Below are 22,741 nucleotides of genomic sequence, written 5' to 3'. Positions count from 1 at the left end.
ACAGCAAATTTACAACGTTTCAGCAAGGTTTTGTCATCATCAGATGCTATTATGTTAAACTTATATTAAAGTTTTTCTTCATTACCAGTTCAAGCCATCTCCAAGCATTATTAACTTTTATGAAGTTTAAATTTGCAGGCCTTTGATATAAATCATATGTATAAGTAAAAATAGGTTTTGAACATATATATTTGAATTTGGTATACTTTTTTTATCATAGTTTCATCACATGTAATATTTTTTAATGCATGAAAACTATATAATAAAACGATAAAAAAGAAGTAATGATAAATTTTTTTCTTCTTTAAACAGACTTTTCAATTTTAGAATCTTCAAACTAGAAAACTCACATTCTAAGAAGGGTTTTGATAGGCTTCAAGTAAAATTCATTTCCACTCCATAAAAATAAGAAACAGCCAATTACATAGCCCATGGCAAATAGACTGACCCTGCTGGTTCCTGCTAGAAACAGCACTGCAAGCGTTATCCAGTAAAAGGAAAAGAAAACCCATACCTTGACCATGTCCAAATAAGATCTGCAAAATTAACATACTACTGAATCTACATCTTCCCAAGATAATTATTAAATTTTTCAAATAACTAAACTTATAACATACAAATTTGTGTTATACACCAATAGCTTTACAAGTAAAGTTTCTTCAGATATCTTTAAACTAACAGGTCATTACCTAGTGTAATAAAAAAGGTTCAGAATTATATATCAAGTGAAGAAAAATGTAACAGAAAATATTTTATTATGTTTCTCTGAATTAAGCTAAGGACAAGTAGGCATTTCAGGTAAATTTTTATTGATCACATGATATCTTTTACTCTAAAGGAGAACTTGACAGGACCTAAAATAGAAATAATGATCATGTGTTAAGATATAAAAAAAAAACAAATAGCTAATTTTGTCTGTATTTTCAACCTGAACAGCACTTTATGCAGCACATAGGCTAAACATGCAAGTCTCAGATGCTAGGGGGTTAGATACTATTGCCCAGAGGGAAGGCAGCAAGTCATTAACACCCATCATCACAAGGTCTTTGAACTAAATTATGGGGTTGACCACCTGTCTTATATCACACTCACAGCTGAAAGTATGAAGTGTGTTCAGCAATTGTGACAGTTGTGACTGCTAGATTATACCCACTCCAGCTAAGTAATGCATGAAGTATCACTTTCGATTGCAAATGTTAAAAGAAATATATGGTATTTAAAAGAGTATATGGTTTTGTCAGACAAAAGAGGCCAAAATAGTTTAATGTTTTTCATAGCTTACATTTTTTATGCATAAAACTCAAGAAATAATTTAAAAAAAACTTACTGCAATTTGATTATTTAAGTAATAACATTGAAAACACTTCAAAAATGCAACCTTCAGCTTGTCTGAGTGTGGACTTCTCTGTGCTATTTCTATGTGTGCTACATGTGTGTGAATGAACAAAATCCTGATAATTTAAGATATAAAACCTTTTTTAAGATATAAAAACAAATAATGAACACTAATAATCCCAAAACAAATTTCTGTGAACACTTAGCATACTAACTTTGTATATGTGACAAAGTCTGGTACGGGGTTGATGAGGGTTTTGAGATCCTTTAGAAACCAAATTTCAGAATTGCTCCCTCCAGTTTCCTCAGCATGTAAACTCATTTCAACAGTAAACACACGTAACTGACAGCAAGCAAACAGAAATTGAAAAAAGTCCACTACAAAATAAATATAAAATAACACAATTTCATTTTTACTGGAACAATTCTTTTACAAAGAATAAGAATTTCAAAAAACATGAGAAATATAATGTAATTTAGACTAAACATTGAAAAAAGTTAATATATGAATTAACAGACAAGAGTAATGTTTAAATTCAAAGAAAGATTACATAGAAAAACTCTTTAAAACAAGTTAAATGATATAATGATAAAACATTATAATAATTCAAAAATAACATGTTTGAATATATTTTATTTTGTAACACAATGGTCCTACCAGAGGTAATTGCTCATGTTTTTTAAAGAATATTTTAACTTTAGGTGTGTCTTACAAAAATGGTTTCAATAAAAGATCACTAGTTAAATAAATTATATAAACAATAAAAACTACAACAAATACATATTACTAAATCTCAACCACTGCATACATAGTGAATATCTAATTAACAAACTAAGTAAGAAATTTTCAATGATAAAGACTTTATTGAATCAACAAGTCTTAGTACAATTTCTCATCTATGGTTGTTATCATACCACTGGCTTCAACTCTTAGCCTGATGCTATATGTGATGATTTTAGTGAGTGACAAATCAGTGGGTTGAAATTATACCATTGGCTCTGACTCTTAGTTTGTTCCCCTTTATCATAATTTTTACTTTGTGACAAATTGGTGGGTTAATATTATACCATTGGTTCTGACTCTTAGTTTGTTCTCATATGTGGTAATGATTACTCTGTGACAAATTGGTGGGTTAATATTATACCATTGGTTCTGACTCTTAGTTTGTTCTCATATGTGGTAATGTTTACTCTGTGACAAATTGGTGGGTTAATATTATACCATTGGTTCTGACTCTTAGTTTGTTCTTATATTTGGTAATGTTTACTCTGTGACAAATTGGTGGGTTAATATTATACCATTGGTTCTGACTCTTAGTTTGTTCTCATGTGTGGTAATTTTTACTCTGTGACAAATTGGTGGGTTAATATTATACCATTGGTTCCGACTCTTAGTTTGTTCTTATATTTGGTAATTTTTACTTTGTGACAAATTGGTGGGTTAATATTATACCATTGGTACTGACTCTTAGTTTGTTCTCATGTGTGGTAATTTTTACTCTGTGACAAATTGGTGGGTTAATATTATACCATTGGTTTCGACTCTTAGTTTGTTCTCATGTGTGGTAATTTTAACTCTGTGACAAATTGGTGGGTTAATATTATACCATTGGTTTCGACTCTTAGTTTGTTCTCATATGTGGTAATTTTTACTCTGTGACAAATTGGTGGGTTAATATTATACCATTGGTTCCGACTCTTAGTTTTGAGAAAATTTGATTTTAAATATTTTTTATGAAGGGATATTTTATCAACTTTCATTAATTGGTAATATTTTTGATTTTGACTTTTCCTTTTCAGAATGAAATTAAGGTTTTACTACTTGAAATTTTTTTAATAATATAAAGCACTAACCAAGAATCTTATACGGATCAGGTGGTGCTATAAAATCAGGGAGATATAGCCATTCTCGCAGTTCTTGATTGAAGCCAAAACTGGTACTCCAAGGATATTCTGTTCAAAGAAGTATTATAAATCCTAAGACTAAACAGGAAATAAAAACTTGTAGCAGAAACACAGCTTGCATTGTTAACCTTTGATAGGCTCACAGTATTAGGAGACAATAGCCTTGCAAGTAATCTAGCTTTTATAGTTTCTTTGTAGGTCTTCAAGTCTTCTAACTGGTATAATTAATCTTTGAAGAGATTACCATATTAAGAAATGAAGAACTTGTAAGTAGCCTACCCTGTATAGTTAATCTTTTAAAGGATTACTGTATTGAGAGATGAAGGTCTTACAGAATCATGATAAAATACATTTCTTCCTAACATCTTATTATAAGCTGTAAGTTGCATCTAACAAGTTTAGTACAAGTAAAGTTAAAACCAAAAGTGTATTGATGCATTTTAAACTGTTTAACTACTTTACACTAAGAGTGTTGCATGATGCATGAATTCTAAGGTGCAAAACATAAACACAAGGAATAACATTATATATTACAGAAAACAAAAATTTAACTTTGTCGATAGTGATTCAGCTGGAATATGTATAATTTGGGAAAGGATTCAAAATCAAAAACTTGTATTTTTAGGGAAAATTTAATATAAATCTTATTAAACTATAATGTTGGATATGTCTACAGATAGAGAGGGAAAAAAATATTTTCTAAATTTAAATCTTTGGACTGTTATTACTTTTATGTAACTTTTTGCGTAAAATAGTTTTGAAGATTCTTAAGCTTACTACTTACCAGTGCATAATCCTGGGGGTATTCCCACACATTTAATGTACTGTATTGGCAAAATAATACATTGGTATGATACATAAAAGGGCCAGACTCGGCTCATTATTCTTCTCCTCAGCAAAAAAAGGCCACAGAGCCACACTGCTGATACCACAGCATACACATCAAGCCGTACAGCAATACAAGCAACGGTACCACTAAACAAAACTGAAAACAAAAAGAAGGCATGTTTTAGTGATAAAAAATTCTGCAAAAAAATTACAGCTGAAATTTAACACAAAAACTGTTTTTGTGCAAAATTCATTTTGGTAGCTATAAAGAAAATTCACAAGAAACATACTGATGGAATTTTTCTAACTGAATTTTACAAATGCTGAAATAACATTACTTTTTTTTTAGGTTTTAGTATTTCAATGCCTTTTAAACACTTGCTGTATATATAGTCTGCCCTTGTATAATGGGCATTCAGGTTATGGAATTTCACCTATACAGAAATTATAAAGCATGACCAATAAATTTGAGGTACGGACTGTAAATTCGCCCTTATGGAATTTTGGGGTGAATATAAAATATTTTTAAACACAAAATGGAAAAAAAAAAAAACAATTTGGCCAAAAATCTTATTTTTTTTAGAAATGCAGAGCACACATTCCCAAGCATCAGTGACTTAGGTGGTGCGCTGTTTTGGTGAGTTTTGTTCATATCAGTAAATGCTTCTGTTACAATCGTCATACAGTCACACAGTTGTTCTTTGCATCATTTTTCATGACTCTGCAGTGTAGGATTACAATTACTGTGTGAATTAACTTTATGAGACTGAACTAATGGTAGAAGGATTACAACTACTGTGTCAATGAACTTTATGTGACTTAACTAATTGTAGAAAGATTACAATTACTGTGTTAATAAACTTTATAAGACTTAACTAATGATAGAGGGATTACAATTACTCTGTTAACGAACTTTATGAGCCTTAACTAGCAATAGAAGCATTACAAATACTGTGTTAATGAACTTTATGAGACTTAACTAATGATAGAAAGGTTACAAGTACTGTGTTAATGAACCTTATGAGACTTAACTAATGATAGAAGAATTACAACAACTGTGTGAATTAATTTTATGAAACTTAACTAATGATAGTGGGATTATAACAACTTTATGAAACTTACCTAATTGTAGAAAGATTAGAATTACTGTGTTAATGAGCTTTATTAGACTTAACTAATGAAAGAAGGATTACAATTACTGTGTTAATGAACTTTATGAGACTTAACTAACGATAGAAGGATTACAACTACTGTGTTAATGAACTTTATGAGACTTAACTAACGATAGAAGGATTACAACTACTGTGTTAATGAACTTTATGAGACTTAACTAACGATAGAAGGAGTACAATTACTATGTTAATGAACTTTATGAGCCTTAACTAGGGATAGAAGCATTACAAATACTGTGTTAATGAACTTTATGAGACTTAACTAATAATAGAAGAATTACAACAACTGTGTGAATTAATTTTATGAAACTTAACTATTGATAGAGGGATTACAACAACTTTATGAAACTTACCTAACTGTAGAAAGATTACAATCACTGTGTTAATGAGCTTTATTAGACTTAACTAATGAAAGAAGGATTACAACTACTGTGTTATTGAACGTTACAAGACTTAACTAATGATAGAAGGATTAGATCTACTGTGTTAATGAACTTTATGAGACATAACTAACAGTAGAAGGATTACAACAACTGTGTTAATGAACTTTATGTGACTTAACTAATGATAGAGAGATTACAACTACCGTGTTAATGAGCTTTATGTGACTTAAGTAATGATAGAAAGGTTACATTTGCTTGGTTAATAAATTTCATACGGTACAAACAGTAGTGCAATAATTACAATACCATAGTTTATAAACTTTGTTGGACTCAGCCAGTTCTTGAAAGGTTGCTACCTAGATTAACAATCATCATAAGATTCAACTACAGAAATTATAATGAACAACAAATGTATTTAACACTACACTGTAAAAACCAGATATTACCTCAATTCCAAACTTATAGAAACCATAGTTGAAAAGAAACTTTAAGCATTCCAATAAGCCTTCATCTGCTTTAGCACGTGTAACTCCTGGAAACATCACTTTTTCTTGTGGTTCATCTTCATTTCTGTGGTAGCGATGTAATTTCTGTCGAATCTTTACCACAGCTTGGAGGCTCAAAATGAAAATCACTCCTATGTAACCCTATAAGAAAAAAAAAACAATTATAAACACTGTTACACGATGTTTTTATTGGACAGTACTCTATTCTTTACATGCATAAGTATAGCAGTTTTAGATTTATCGGTTTCTACACTTTCAAGAAGGTTCTAGTCACTAAGCCATGACTTTCATGTGATGTGAAACTTGCTTTTTGTTAAGTTATTAAATTTTAAAAAATCTGCATAATCTACCCGTTCAAAGCATTTACAAAAATGGCTAAAACTGAAACGTTCAGATTGAGAATTTTATTGTAATGTACACAGGGGATTGAGTACATTATAATAAAACGATTTTGAAACTTCACCATTTTCTTATAGTTGATGATACTGGTACTGAGTATTTACTTCAAGGCTAGAAATACAATGTACTTTTAAGGAAGCCAGTAGTGAAGATGTGCAAATTGAATAATAATCACTTCATCAAAATTAGTGTTTCCAATTATTATTGTTTCATTTTTCTCACTATCCAAGTAATGGAAATATTGCTATTATGTTTATTTGATGTTAGCACAAAACTACATAATAAGCTATCTGTGCTCTGCCAAGTTGTAGCCTTATAAGATATTGTTTTTTTTTAAACTGCTGACTAGAGGGAAGGTAACTGGCTGGTAGTAACTGGAGGCCATAAATTAATTGATTAGTAAATACTATTGATTGCCTAACTCTTCCAAAACTATCCTTTCTGCGAAAAAAAAAAAATCACATGTTATTAAATTGTTTCTTTTAATAAAGTAAATCAATAGAAATCGTCCCTTATAAAAAAACAAAGAATGGATTGGCATATGTAAAATACAGAATTAGTCTGCTGTAAACTCAGTTTTTCCAATAGTAATACCAATGAGATAATGTGAAGCATGAATAACTAAGTTACAGTTAGAAATGAAATAATACTTACCTTGCAATAAAAAAGTAAATTACTTGTTTTCCTGAGACCAATCCACACTCTGTTGTCAATAGTTTCACTGAATGGAGAAGGAAATTCACTAGAATTTTGACCATAATCATCCACAACCTGAAATCATTAATTATTTAGATAGCTTACATCACTTTGATATTGACCATTTCAGCATATACATAAATAATGAATGATACATCATGGAAATTAAATCATAAACTTTTACTTCAAATGGAGGTCCCTAAAAAAGAAGTCCTCACACTGTATTTGTGTTAACACTCATTAAAATTTGGAAACTGTACAAAATTATCAAACGTTTAAGCTTCAGTTAAAAAAATATGGTTAATTGTAAGGTTATTTAGAAAAGTCATATATAATCAGTAAATGACTTAGCAAAATTTTTTTCTCAGGCATTTATTTAAAAAAACTTAGTTCCACACACACAGAAAAAAGCTGACCAACTCCAGAATTGGGATGATAGTTGGGATATTTACAATATGCATAAAAGATATTTGAAGTACATAATAAATTAGCACTTGTAACATTGTTGAGACAATTAGCAAGATACATTCAGTAAGAACTTTCATTAACAGTATATCTTAAACAAAATAATCAGCAAACATAATGCCCCATCTAGTCTCTCAGTCCCCAAAAGAAATAGAATCTCTTGCATACTGAGAGAAAGTGAATGTACTGCCTTCATGACTGCCCACTCCATATCCCTGAGTGAAGAAAGCTGGGCCCAACTGAGATTGAAAAGAACCCTTAAATTAATAATATATTCTGTAGGAGCTAAAAGGAACTTCTCCAACTTGATAAGAAATCTCACCCAAGCAGCTTCTCGAAGAAGTAATCAGGTGTGAGAGACTAAGTAGGCCTGGGAAGATGTAAGCAGAAGCCAATCGTCTATGTAATGATAAATCTGTGACCCAGCAAGTGAAGATGACGGGCAAATAAGAAAACCACTCGATAGAACACATACAGAGCTAAAGCTAGACCAAATGGCAGTTTCACAGAACTGAAAGATACAACCCTCATGAAGGAACCGAAGAAAATGACGTGACCCTAGAGCTATGGGAATATGAAAATAGGCATCTGTCACATCGAACATAGTCATCCAGAGTCCCAGGGAAAAAAATCCACTGAAGGGAGAGCTAGGACTTTGTGGTGAACTGTAGTGTTTCTAGAAAGTTATTCAGCTGGAATAGATCTATAATGGGTCTCCAATCTCCCATCTTTTTGGGGACAACAAATAGATGAGAGTAAAATCCAGGCTAAGTGGGGATGACCTGTTTGATAGCTCCTTTTGTGTAGTAGGTCCCCAACCAACTCGGAAATATGACTGTATGAGGCATGATCCTGAGAAGCAAGTAAGTAAGGAAACTGGGGAAGAGGATAGGAGGGAAGACAAAGACCCTCTGACAGAACCTGTAGAACCCATGGATCTGTCATGAAGCCATACTAAACAGTTGAGAAATGCTGCAACCTGGCCCCCACTAACTCTGGAAAATACATCCTGTCTCATATACTGCTGACCCCTGGAGGAATGGGAACAGGAAAAACGAGGGTAAGGACAGGAACACATGGAATAGGGTAAGGGAAGAGGAGAGAAAGAAGAAAAGGCACAGAGAACTCGAACAGGTGAAGCTTGGGCAGGAACAGTCAAACGAGACAAACAACATAACACAGAGAACAAGCTTCACCACATCAACCATAAACTCCAAATACTCAGGACGACCCCCAAAAACCGTTTCATGCAGAAAGAGGGCCTGACAAAGATGCCTCAATGAAGACAGGGAGAGATGCACACCCTCAAGTAATGTGTCTCTCCTAAGCAAATCCAAACAACATAATAACCAAAGTAGATCACAGGAGAGTCCTGAGTTCATCAGAAAAGTGATCAGGTGACTATTCAATGGCTTGAGACAACAACTGTAATGAGGAAATAATATGCAAATAGGTGGTCAGGGCAAGACGAATCCCAGAAAACTAAGGTTGATTAAGGTGGATCAAATCCCCCAGATTCGAGCCCCACAGGGGGAGAAGAGGATCCACATGTAAGAATGGAATCAAGGACTAAGAGTGAAACATTTAAAATTTGACATACCTGATCAATAAAATGTAGGAACGACAAAGTCAGCAAACTCTCTTGACTATCAGCATTATGTGACGGACTAAAAAAAGGCTGAGAAAATACAGTCCAAATTATCTATGCCCTGAATAAATTCTTCCTCAGAAGCTTGTTCTGGGGGAAAGGAAGAACAAAACGATTACTGAGCAAAAGTGTCCAACTTCCTGCAAATTAAGGCTTGAACTTCCTTGGTAGATATTGTCAACCTACTTTGCTGGGAATTAGTGACATTACTATTTTCAATATTGGTGGGAACTTCATCATCTGCCCCCATAAAATTTTAATTCATATTTCAAATTAAAATTCAAATGATGGAAGAATTCTAAAAACAAAACTAAAATTTGAAAGCAAACACTTTAAGTTTAAACTGGTGAAGGAATGAAATGCAAATACAATGAAAAAGCAAGCACATGGAGAGAAGTAAACACACATCTATACACTTTACTGCCAATAGAGAAAGATAGGATTGTGTTAGAATAGTACAGGGAGCTACCTGCGCTAGTATAGGTGATGCAGTATCATTGGTGGAGAGTAGTCACATGATATGCACATTCTGAAATGGTGCAAAAATAAATGGGTATAACAGACTTATGCGCTATTAGCAACAAATTTTTTAGCAATGCTTAGAGGGTGAGGGGAGGTAGTGCTGTTTCGGTCACTCAATGCAAACCACAAATTTTTATTTTACTTAAACCATATAGTTCACTTTTACTTTGGGCAGTTTCTGCCTGTTATAAAAGTTTGCAGGATCTTATGCTTTTTACAATGTTAGCCACAATCATCCATCACAGAATTCTCGCTATTTATATGCTATTGTTGGACCTTTTCATACATTATTAGCTACAATCATCCATCACAGAATTCTTGCTATTTATATGCTACTGTTGGACCTTTTCATACATTGTTAGCTACAATCATCCATCACAGAATTCTCGCTATTTGTATGCTATTGTTGGACCTTTTCATACATTGTTAGCTACAATCATCCATCACAGAATTCTCGCTATTTGTATGCTATTGTTGGACCTTTCCATACATTGTTAGCTACAATCATCCAAAAGGAATTCTTGCTATTTACATGCCACTGCTACTTAACATGACACAATTTTTAACTATACATGTAGTTCCATAAACTAAAGAGGACCATCTATAACATACAGATATAATTCTGAAAATTTTTACAATACTTATCTGCATGAAAACTTGAAACAGTTTTCTAAAAAAAAGCTTATGAAAGAAAACATTTTTCTCAGTTACTGAATAAGATACTTATTTCTAACATCATTAATGACTTACAGAACAGTTCACTTTCCAGTCATAATGGTTGAGAAACTCCAGCTGATAGATCATCTTGGTAAGTAGCAAGATGGAGGCCCAGACAGCACAACAGTGAGAAAGGAATGTCTGAAGAGCTTGGAAAGGGAGGGCCACAACCACAAATATCACAAACACGAAATGGAAAGCTGAAACCTAAAATAAGAGAAACACAAAACAATCAAGATATAGCCTCTTCAACATTTTTATAAAAGTCAATGTTCGATTTTCTTTAAAAACCTCACTATAAGTTATTCAATTGACTATCACTTTAGTAAACTACTCCAGCTCGTAAAGTAATAACACATTTGACACTTATATGTGCAATGATACTTATTCTAAGAATTTGTGAAATGGAAAAATAAAATAATCTAAGCCATTCAATCTTTAGCTATAAATACATTATAATTAATATGCTTAAAAACACAGGACAGATTTACATTGGGACATTTTTAGCTGAGTAGTTCATTTAACAAAGGCAAGTTCACCAATTGTTCAGAAATCCATTGCAATGGCTTCTTCTGATATCAAATGACTTTTTTTTTGGCTGAATTTGTAGTACCCTTACTCCAACTTCTTACCATTAACAAATTTACTGTCAATGACTCATTCACCTTTGTTAATAAAATCACCTCATTTCATCAGCAGGTAGATTACTTTATGGCCAGTTTTGACCTAACTTTTACCAACATTTCCATTAATGAAACTATCAACATTTTTCTCTCTAAACTTATCAAAAATAGCTTACAGCTAGTAACTGGTTTCAATTAACAACAGTTTAAACAACTCCTAGTACTCTCTATTATTAATACTCACTATGTATTCAATGATTGCGTTTTTGACCAGGTAGATGGCATTGCTAAGGTGACACCCCTCAGCCCAACCTTGGCTAATGCCTTTTTCTGTCACTACAAGCAACCATAGATTGAAAACTGTCTGCTTAAATTTAAACCTCTCCACTACAGAAGGTATCTTGACAATACTTTTGTTGTTTTTGATCTACAGAGCATGCACTCAAATTTCTTAAATATTTAAATTCTTGTCATTCTAAAACAAGTTTTACAAGTGAAATTGAGAAAAAACATAGTCCACCTTTCTTAGACACCCTTTTAAACAGTGACACTATTGCTTAGACTGTCTCACATAGATATCTTTATAAACTGAGAAGCTAATGGTTAATCCGTCTTTCTTAGACATCCTTATAAATGAAGTTAATGGTTTTTCTACATCTACTTACCACAAGAACACCTTCACAGGTCTCTACAACAACTTAGACAGTTTTTCTTCCTCCAAGTACAAATGTAATCTCATGATTTGTTTACTTACTAAAACTTTTAACATTTGTTTTTCTTATTTCACTCTACACAACAAATTTAAATTTTTACATGGGTATCTAAAGCCTTTTCTTTAAACCGTCACCCATGACTTTCTGAATGGCAAACTCAATCCCCTCAGCAATACCAAATGGATAACTGTACCTAAATGTCTTATATATTTATGTTTTCCTTACTTAGGTAAACAGAGCATAATTCTTAAAAATCAACTCACCAAACTTCTACATAAGTACTACATGCAAATCCAATTGAGAACTGTATTTAAACAAACTAATCAGATAAAACATTTTTTCCCTGTGAAAGACCTTCTTCCAACCCCACTTATTTTATGGATCTTTTACTCATATTCACATGATAGCTGCAATGCTACTACACTGACAAAGCCAAAAGCCATTTAACTTTATGCATCCATGAACACATGAGGATCTCCTAAAGAACCAAATGCCCTTTATCATCTCACTGCACAACCTCTCTACACACAGATCCAGACAATTGGACACAAAATATCCTCAACTGACTTTAAAATTTTAGCTACAGGGCACACTGACTTGGAACTGCTCATTAAAGAAAGTTTACTTATGAAACAAAATCTACTCAGATTGAATAATTCAACTTTTGTTGAGTTAAGCCTATTCTATTTGATTTCTCCTCAACAGTTAGTTAGATACTTTTACTAATTTACTTAGTGTGGGTCTATACTATTTACATGTTTCACTTACTTGCTTTTATACTCCCCTCTATTTACAACCATTTACCATAGTATGTATAAGCTTCTGTTTAACATTTGAGTGATTAATTGTAATTATAGTTTTTGTGTTTATTGTAGTAATGTGTTTAAGATGGAATGAATATATTCCAAAACATCCAATAAATATGTTGTTATTCATCACTTCTGTTGTTGTGTTGTTCATCATCAGACTAAGTTTTCCACCTCATGAACCTGGTGGCAGCATTTAGATATACTATTGATAGTTGAATGTTTTTTTAAGTACTAGGTAAAGTACCAAGGTTCCCCTGTTGTCCTTAACAGTTATAATTAAGAGTTCAAGTGTTTTTAATGAATCATTTTCTTGTTGAGAACTGCCTGTTACTCAAGGTATTGATGGAGAGAGTGGATATTTAACTACCAAGTTACACGTTAAAACCATCACTAGTATTATAACTATTGGCCAAAAGAACACTGACCAGTTAAATTGAGACAACACAGTAATGCTTGTATACTTTCCATTTTCTCATAGCATTGGGTAATAAAGTAGTATCTTACATAAAATATGTATGTATATTAGTTTAATGGTTCTGACAAGAACAATAATCAGTCAGTTTTGAAATGTCCGATATTTTCATTCCTGCTCTTTTTAAACAGTGATCACATGGTAACTACTACAGTAGTTGTAGATAACTACTCTTTTAAACAAAAGACAACTTACTTCATACACTGCCAAACAGAGAACTGAAAATAACACAATTTTAATGACATGAATCTCAAGGAACTGCCAAGTCAGATTACTGATGTCCTGCCATATATTCATCATTTTCACCAAGGTCACATGAAGACACCTCTTAAGAGTTTTCACATCTGAAATTTCAAAAAAAAAGTATTATGCACATCAAAAACAATCTAGCAGTACACATTCTGTAATTACTAATGAGAAAGCTTTAAAGTACTGTTAAAAACGGTATATTACAATAAAAAAATTTAATTCAAATAAGTGAAATCAGTGTTTTAAAAGTGAGTTAAGGTATTAACATCATGTTTTAAAAAGTTACTAATTTAATTATCTAATATATTTTTAATCATATAAAACAAAAACAAAACAATGAATGCTACTAGTAATAAATTGACTATTTGCCCTGTGATTGTTTTTTCTCATGTTCTTCTACTGACTTATCCTCATCAACTCCCTTCCAGTCATTGTCTCTCTTAGTTGTAGCAAATGAGGTCGCGGGTGAAGATGAACCAGCAGACACAGTGGCATATTCTTCTGTTTCTGCTTCATCAATTATTACTTGGGTAGTATCAGCATCAGGTAAAACTATAGTTTCTGTCTGACTTACTGCAGGACCATGCTTTTCTTCTCTGGAAAACCAAAGTATGCAGTATGGAAGGACCACAAGAATTACTAAAACAAGTAGAGTACGTCTCATCTGAGTTGATTATATAAAAAACCAAAGTATTAAGCATGGAAAAACCTAAAGCTTAACCTAAGAACCACTAATACATGTGCAGTGTGTTTCATTTAAGTTGATCATACATAAAAACTGAAGTATAGAGCTAGAATTAACCACAAGATTAACTGATGGTCTATTAAAACAAGTAAAGTAAACCTCATAAGTTCTGGTATTGCATAAGGGGCCTCCTGGGTAGTGATGGAGGAAAACAAAAAAAAGAGATCTGAAATGTTACTCTTTCCCACCTGTCATATGAAAACCAAACAGAGAAATTAAGAAGTAAGTAGAAACATCTGAAATTACAATTATTTTTATCAGAAGTTTTACAACTATTGATTTCCAATTCTTTGGTAGCTTTTGGTATTTAAACCATAACTGACATGGTAGGACCTGGCATGGCATGAGGGTCACAGGTTCAAATCTATGTCACACCAAACATGCTCGCTCTTTCAGGTGTGAAGATTTTATAATGTAACACTCAATAAACCCACTATTCCTTGGCAAAAGAATAGCCCAACAGTTGGTGGTCAGTGGTATTGACTAGCTGCATTCCCTCTAGCCTATCACTGGTAAATTAGAGACTGCTAGCACAGGTAGCCCTCATGTAGCTTTGTACAAAATTCCAAACAGACAAAATCAAACAAAGATACATAGTTCTGCAAAAATTAGCTTTCAGAACATGCCTTAAGCTACTACTACGAACTATTTCAGACACACAAATTAAGCTACTTTTCAGAACTACTTCTGGTACACATACACCTTAAGCTAATTCTCAGAAATGTTTTACATATACTGCATATAATTATAATTTAAGAACAACAAAAGGAACATGTTGATCCATCTAGTCCACCCCCATCTACTATAACAAACTCTAAAATAAAAGTAAAAAGGAAAAGCCAGCCTTATCCTTCAAATATTTATCAAGCCTTCACCTAAACTCCCTTAAATTAATTTCATTTATCACATCTGAAGGCAACCCATTCCAAAGGTCAGCCACTCTGTCAGAAAAGTAAATCTATCTTGGCTGAAGATAGCTTCTACCCTGCCAAAAGTTTTATTTGTGTCTCCTAGTCTTACCATTCTCACCATCATTTTCTCTACCCTAAATCTCTACAAGGTTGGTCAAATTGATCATCCCCATAAAAATATGAAATAAATCTAAATTACCCCCTTTTTCTTTCTAGAATGACTTCAAATTGTAACGTGAAACTACATTTGTTTATTCTAAATAGCTTTAAACTCATAAAGGTATACATCTGTTTATATTTAAATTTAATTGTTTTATTGTTCTTTGGACTGTATCTAACTAATATTCCTGCCACACAAATTATGTAAAGCACAGGCTATGTGCGAGTTGCTCAAGACCATACTTCATGAAAATTTTTTTTATCATTATTCTTTATTTTACCTAATCTGACCTTATGTAACCTAACAGGTTCCTAATTTTTACATTTTAGTTACTTTTATAATAACAAATAAAGAGTACACATGAAAAACAAGAACCATAGTGGTTACCTTGGTATTTTATTTGTTATTGACTGTTGATGAAATTTAACCCTACATTTTTTTATACTAATGGTACTACTGCATTAAATAATGCACCAAAAAAAAAAAAACACAGAAAAATAACACTCAAAAAATAGAAAATGTTTTATAATTTTCATTGTTTTTCTGGCTTTATAACTATGTGACAAGAGTTGTTAAAAATTCAGCTAAGCTCCTTGATGTAATTCTTGTGGGAATAAAGTTTGAAATGGAAACAAAATAGGCAATTGTATGTACAGAAAACAACATATTATAATTTGTCATTTGATAGACTGAAACTTTGGCTTTCTATTGGCTATAAATAATATAGTTTGAAACATCAGAGAGAACTATTGTCAATTTCTGAAAGAGAGGATGTTACAGGTGGGCATAGTAAGAGGGCTCTTATTTTCTTTTTTATGACTCTGTAACGAAATAAGACTGAAAGCTATAAAAATCACCCTTTGCCTGAGTGATTACAATATTATAATGAGGAATTTACATTAAAATTTATACTTCTTGGAGGGGTGGTAAGTATATTAGAGAACAGGAGATACCTAGAAAGCAAGTGTAACAATTCTCATACTAAAGGAAATTGTGGATTTTTCTTTTATACGGCCTTATAAAATTAAAAACTTAAAACTTATATAATTTTAAAATTTGGATTATTAGCTATGTATTGATGCCAGTATATTTGTATACCATGATAATAAAGCACTTTAATTAAATTTTAAATGTAACTCAGTAAAACCTCATGACATGCACAGAAAAGGATGCCCATAATGAGAGAGAGTTAAGCTGAGAAATCGTTGAGCAGCATACACCTTAAGTTACTCCCGATTCCTCTATCTGCAGTATTTACTTTAAGCTACTTTTGATAACTCCATCTACAGTATATACCTTCAGATAATTCTGAGGTTCTTTTTGATACACACCTTAAGCTTCTTTTTAACAGTTCTTTCTGTAATATACACCTTAAGTTAACACCTTCTATACATGTTACTGAGTTATATTCAAAATGTAATTAAACCACTTTATTATAAATGTATTTTAATAAAATTATCATTATTGAGTATGTTATAATTTCAAGTTTTATATTATCTAAGTTTATTTCTTCATTTTAAAAAGAAACATCTATAAAAGCAATTTAAATTACAGTTTTTGCTATCACATGATCTGCTTGCAGTTACAATTCTCAACTTTTAAGAGCTCTTATATAAGAAAAAAGTAGCTAATGTAGACTGTTAATTCAGTCAAAGTACACTAAACAAATGTATCTCATTAGTGTCTCGAAACTTTCCAAGAATGTTTCCCCACATGAAATGTTGCAAAATATTTTCTAAGTTTGAGGTCAGCCATGCCTACTTGCAAAGTCAAGGTTGTGTTATTAAGTGACAGTTTGAAGTTGAATGGCATGCTTATAACTAATAGAAAGAGCAGATTTTCCCATACTTACTTAATAGCTGAAAAAACACTACCACTGTATGAATTGGTACTATGAGATAGAAAAGAAGCTTAGTCTGTTCTCTCAAGGGATATGTAGAATTTGCAAGTGTTTCTCATCCTATATGTATTCGTTTGCTAGACAGTTAGATTGTATATAGATTTTACGTTTATATCTTAATCAATTAAGTATTATTTATGTTTTAAAATGCATATTTGAAAGGTTTAATTATTTTTATATGTTTAACTTGTTGTAGCTTGGATTGTGAAAGTGTCTAAACAAGATGGTGCCATTCTCGTGTGCAAGCTTTAGTGAAAGAGTCTGTGCAAGGGAGTCACCCTATTATAGTAATAGATCCCCATGGAGACCAGTTAACATACCGGTATAAATAATATTTAGGATATCTAGGATATTCATTTAGGAGGTTCTAGATATTATGCAAATGAAATGTGAAACTGTAAGGTTATAAATATTACTTTTATACTCAAAATGAAAATCATTTAATTTTAATTTTTTGTACTATATCTAATAAAACATTCATTATTTAATGTAGTTATTTGTACTTGTACTCTAAATAGTTCACCTGAAAGGTATTTTATTTTTCTGAAACTACATACTTTTAAGAACATTCATGTCAATTGAATCCACTAGTTTCATTCTTGTAAAAAACTGTCACGAGGATTATGTAACCTACTTACAATTTAAGTAGATTTTCGTCATAGAGTTAACCTACTTATGAGAGCATTTCTGATTCTCACCTTTTGCAGTTTCTACACTTTATCCCTTTGACTTCTACATTGATATACTGAATATGTCATGTCTTATATAAGCCATTTGTTTCAACAACATACTGTGTATGTCCAATTTATGAAGGATATAACAAAACCATACAATTCGTGAACACAAATGATATACTGCAAACTGATAAAACATCTGAACACTTAGAAGAATGGCAACCATTTTCAGTATTCATATTTTCTATTGTTTTTCTTGATTTTTTTACAATTATTCATCCTTGTCATTTCTATCTATGGTATTGGAAATAAATACAACTACAATTTACCAAAACAAATTATATTTACAGAAGATAGGAGCCATTCTGAGTCTCAAGATATCCTGTTTGCTGCATTGTTCTGTAGGATCTACAACATTGTATGTGTGCATTATGCCATAGAATCTACAACATATACTAACGTTCGTTCCCAATATCCCCACACGGATGTATTTGCCTTGGCTATGTATACAGTGCATCCAAGGGGAATCCACGATTTCTAGTGGTTAAATTTATGTTATGTAGACCACGACAAAATCACGTGACTAACACATGTAATCGGCAGGATAAATTGCTTTCACGGACATTTTGAGATAAATCTTGGGGCTTCTCTGACATTCACTTTTTACTCCTAGAGCTGTATATCACTCTTTAGCCATGATAAAAAAGGAAATAACTATCTATTCACTTACATGAACAAAAAGTTTTCCTCCCTGACATCCAAGAAAAATCAAAGCTGTAAATGTTGGAGAAATTCCAAAATCTATCCAAAATAAGTTTTGAATACTGGATGCCTGTAAATTATGTCTTGAATGTACATATATCATGATGAATAAATTGCGTAACAGACAGTAGTAGTCCTAAAAATGTAGATCAATCAATTTTTTAATGCTATTAAAATATGAATGAATATGACATCACAAAACAAAGGATTCTGCTACTAAATTATAAAATGTCTGTTTTAGTGGCCTTGAAATTATGTTGCTAGAACTGCAGCATCATAACAAAATTAACAAACACAAAAAAGTGTTCTGCAGAGAAAATGCTACCACAATGAAATTATTACTCTACTTCTAATTTTTCTTTCTGCAATATACACTTTATGTTTCGTACCAATGTAACTTACCTATAATTAAAGCCACTAATGTGTAGAAAGTCCTTGTGAAAGTAATGCACCTGGAGGATGGTAACAACCAAGAACAAAGTGGGAATCAGCAATGTGAGGAACAAAATGGCAGGATTTTCCACATACTTCACAAGGCCAATCTCCTTTTGACTGTAACCAGGGTGGGAGTAGAATCAAAATATTAAAAGATGAAATTAAATCGTATCATTATTACCGTTAGTTATATATTCTGTTTCTTATTAAAATGACTAGAAGATGATGTTATATGTGTATTTTTACTCCTGTGTTGAGTGTGTCTTATATTATGTTATATAACAGAATAATTATGTTTTATTTATATTTATATACATATATGTATGTATGTATTCCTTTATAGTTGCAAAATCAAGTAGCAGAAACTGGAGTCCATTAGAACACTATTTCTAAAGATCTACTTTACTAAGAAAGATACATACTAAGAACAACACTTGCCTTAACATACACTATCATGTATATTATACATATTCAAAACGTATATCATTATTTCTAAAGTTAGAGATTTGTCCCATTGCACTCCAGGCACAGGGTCCACTGGGACAGCTTTTGGGGTACAATAGGACACATCCTAGAAATATTTACCTTTGTGAACAAGAAAATGCTAACTGAATAATATGCAAGATTATCTTTGAAGCATGACCAGGAATGTGTTTTGGGGAAAGATAAGGCTATGTTAGTCAAAACTTAGCATATTGATGTAGACAAACAAGATGTATTTGCTCAAGCCCATATTAAGATCAAACTAGTTTGCTGTTTTCTGCCCCCCTGCACAAGTTGGCTTTGAAAGTTTAAGAATAATGTTCTCAAAGCTAATGTCATTAATATCTTCTGTTTATGGGGAACTTAATATTTGTCATTGTGGATGGTTGATGATGATGATGAAGAAGAAGAAATGATGTTTTCACAGTATTTTCTTCATTTGGCTCTTGCAAGATCAAATCAACTGTGTAAGAACTGCTGTTTTGGAAGCATACTTCACCAAAACATGGTCACCTTTTCTCCAATCTTCTTTCAATAATTCAGTCCAAATATTTATTCAGTCACATGAATCATCTGCAGTGAACTTGTAAAAAATTCTTCCTCATCACCTGTTCTACAATATGATGGATCTGCAATGTTCTTGGACTTCTCTACCTCTGATTTATTTACAGAAGTCCATGGTTTCTTATTTGTTCATTTTTGTTTATTATTTTTCCTATTCTTTATGGCTTTTTCAATTTGTTTTCTTGAAAGTATAATCAGTCAACGTTTGAGTATTTCATTTCTTTTTTACTGTCAGTTGGATTTTCCTAACTGCAGCTTTTGGGTAGGGGTTCCACATCCTCTGGTGGATAAAGGTGCTGTAAAAGCTAGGCCTGTTAAACTTCTCACCAGCTAAATAATCATAATTTGGGAAAAAATTCTGTGTAACTATAGAATATAGGAGCCCATGATATGCCTGCATATCACATGGGGTACAAATAAGCCTTACTAAGGCAGTCACATGATACTACATGAGGTACAAAATAAAATTTGACCCTCAACCTTGAAATATTACTTCAATATTACTTTCATTCCTACAACAGTGATGTTTTCAGCTTGAATGTTTCAGGGAAACCCTCACTTACTGCTGATTATGTCACAAGAAATTTCCTGTGCCAAGAACAGCTGCTAGTTGGGGGGTATCCCAATACACCCTAGTTTCCCTTATGTATTTTAAGTCTTTAGAAAGCACACTGTCACACATTTGATATCAAAATCTCATATATATATATATATATTTACAACACAATCACAAGCAATATTATTAAGGGAAAATGTTTTCACAATTAATTCATTATTTAATCACATTGAGAGAAGCTAAATTGTCTGCTAAGATTAATTTCTTACTTCCAAAAACAATTTTAAGGATGTAAAAACTCAGTTAAAGTCCTTTAAACACTTACTAATGCAAAGGAACTCCAAGGAAGTTCATCCAGTAGTTCTCAAAGTTTTCAAACTGATACGTATAGATAGAGATCAGGACTAACATGGAGTAGACAATGACTGTTATCCAGAAACCATACATGATCTTCCTCCACAGATTATATGAGAACTGTATACAAAAATAAATACTTGTGTAACAAGAAGAAATGAAGAACTAGTCTCAAAAAACATGTTTATGATACAATAAAACATCTACATTATGACCCACAAAAGTGAAATTTTCTTTATCGACAAATATATGTACACACATATATATATATACATACATACACTAGCAGAAATGCACAAAACATTTGCAGTCAAATTATTATGTTTATTGGAATAATACTTCTTTAAATACGAGATTTCTAGAATAATACAAAATAATTCTAACTGCAGACACCTGAATTTACATATCCACTTGCCTTAGGCCAAACATTAGTAAGCCTTTACCAACTACAGCCTATATTCAATAAAGAGATAAATTAACACTAACTTGTGTACATTTTTTGTTTTAGTTTAGTTACAGCTAAACTTTACTGTACTTAAAACTATAAATAAATAAACTTACAATGTTACTGTATGACCTAATGTCAGACCTTTTTAAAAATGTCTACTAAAGTATATTCATATCCACCTTTTGTTTACATCCATTGAAATGAAGTGTGCACATATAGATATCAAGACACAAAAACTGAGTATTAATATGATATACACACACGCATCTTTATATATATATATATATATATATATATATGATGTAATATATCAAAAATTATCTAAAGAACTGGTTTCCTGAAAACTTTATTTGGAAGATTACAAAGGAATGCTTATGAAAAATGAACAACACTCACGCACTAGTGTTTGAGGTACATAAATTACCTCTAACAAGAGTCTTACCATTTATGAGTTCTTTAAGTTTTAGACTAAAGAAAAACAAACTGAACATTTTAAAATCTACATATACACTGAGTGGTCACAAGTAAACAGACACCTAATTTTTCGTTATTTAACTGATTTATGCTGACTAATTTGTGTTCACAGAGCACTATATAAATGAAAATGGTCCGCACAGTAATTATCTTGTGCTACAACATGCCTAGAACTGCAGAAGGACTATAGAAGTGGCCAAAATTGGTGGGATGAGTCCAAAATCTGTTCAACGGATTCTCCACAGATTGGGTTATCATTGCAGAGCAGCTAGACGGAAGCCCTTATTAAGACCTGCCAACATTATCAGATGAAAGAAGTGGGCAAGTGATATGATGACCAAGCCTCTGGACTTTTGGAAGACCGTATCCTTCTAGGACGAATCAAGATTCGCTCAATTTTCGGACAGTAGAAGGATGTGGGTCTGGAGAATGCCTCACCAAGAGTTTTGGCTCAACAGATTGCAGCCAACTGTGAAGCATGGTGGTTTCAGCATGATGGTTTGGGGAGCTGTTTGGATTAGTGGGAGATCGAGCTTAGTGGAGTGTGTTGGCAACATAAATTTTGCAAAATACGTCGAAATATTGGAGGAAGGACTCTTGCCACTTTATTCCTCGGGTTTCAAGGACAAGAACACAATGTTGTTCCAGGAAGATGGAGCACCGTGTCACACTGCTAAAAACACCCAAAAGTGGCAGGAAGAAAATGGTATCCAGAAGTTGCCCTGGCAGAGCCAATCTCCTGACATGAACCCCATCGAAAACCTCTGGGCCATACTCGATCGGCATGTCAAGAAACAACCAAAAAAACCAACTTCGAAGATTGATCTACTCCA

At 32.3% G+C, this 22,741-nt stretch overlaps 1 protein-coding gene across 1 annotated transcript in view; it reads right to left on the bottom strand.

Annotated features, from left to right (window-relative positions):
* LOC106462778 (piezo-type mechanosensitive ion channel component 2-like) overlaps positions 1 to 22,741 on the bottom strand; it is a 166,367-nt gene that overhangs the window by 76,372 nt on the left and 67,254 nt on the right. The window contains exons 12-22 of the mRNA XM_022390367.1: positions 20,958 to 21,106; positions 18,997 to 19,146; positions 13,812 to 14,038; positions 13,389 to 13,537; positions 10,610 to 10,783; positions 7,183 to 7,299; positions 6,060 to 6,270; positions 4,025 to 4,225; positions 3,190 to 3,288; positions 1,551 to 1,713; positions 350 to 536 (exon numbers count right to left, since the gene is read on the bottom strand). Of these exons, the coding sequence (XP_022246075.1) occupies positions 350 to 536; positions 1,551 to 1,713; positions 3,190 to 3,288; positions 4,025 to 4,225; positions 6,060 to 6,270; positions 7,183 to 7,299; positions 10,610 to 10,783; positions 13,389 to 13,537; positions 13,812 to 14,038; positions 18,997 to 19,146; positions 20,958 to 21,106 (1,827 nt within the window). The remainder of the gene's footprint in view (positions 1 to 349; positions 537 to 1,550; positions 1,714 to 3,189; positions 3,289 to 4,024; positions 4,226 to 6,059; positions 6,271 to 7,182; positions 7,300 to 10,609; positions 10,784 to 13,388; positions 13,538 to 13,811; positions 14,039 to 18,996; positions 19,147 to 20,957; positions 21,107 to 22,741) is intronic.

Source organism: Limulus polyphemus, unplaced genomic scaffold (genome assembly GCF_000517525.1).
Source record: "Limulus polyphemus unplaced genomic scaffold, Limulus_polyphemus-2.1.2 Scaffold48, whole genome shotgun sequence".
Taxonomy (NCBI): Eukaryota; Metazoa; Arthropoda; class Merostomata; order Xiphosura; family Limulidae; genus Limulus; species Limulus polyphemus.
The sequence above is the reverse complement of the archived record's forward strand: the minus strand, read 5'-3'. Positions and strand labels throughout refer to the sequence as shown.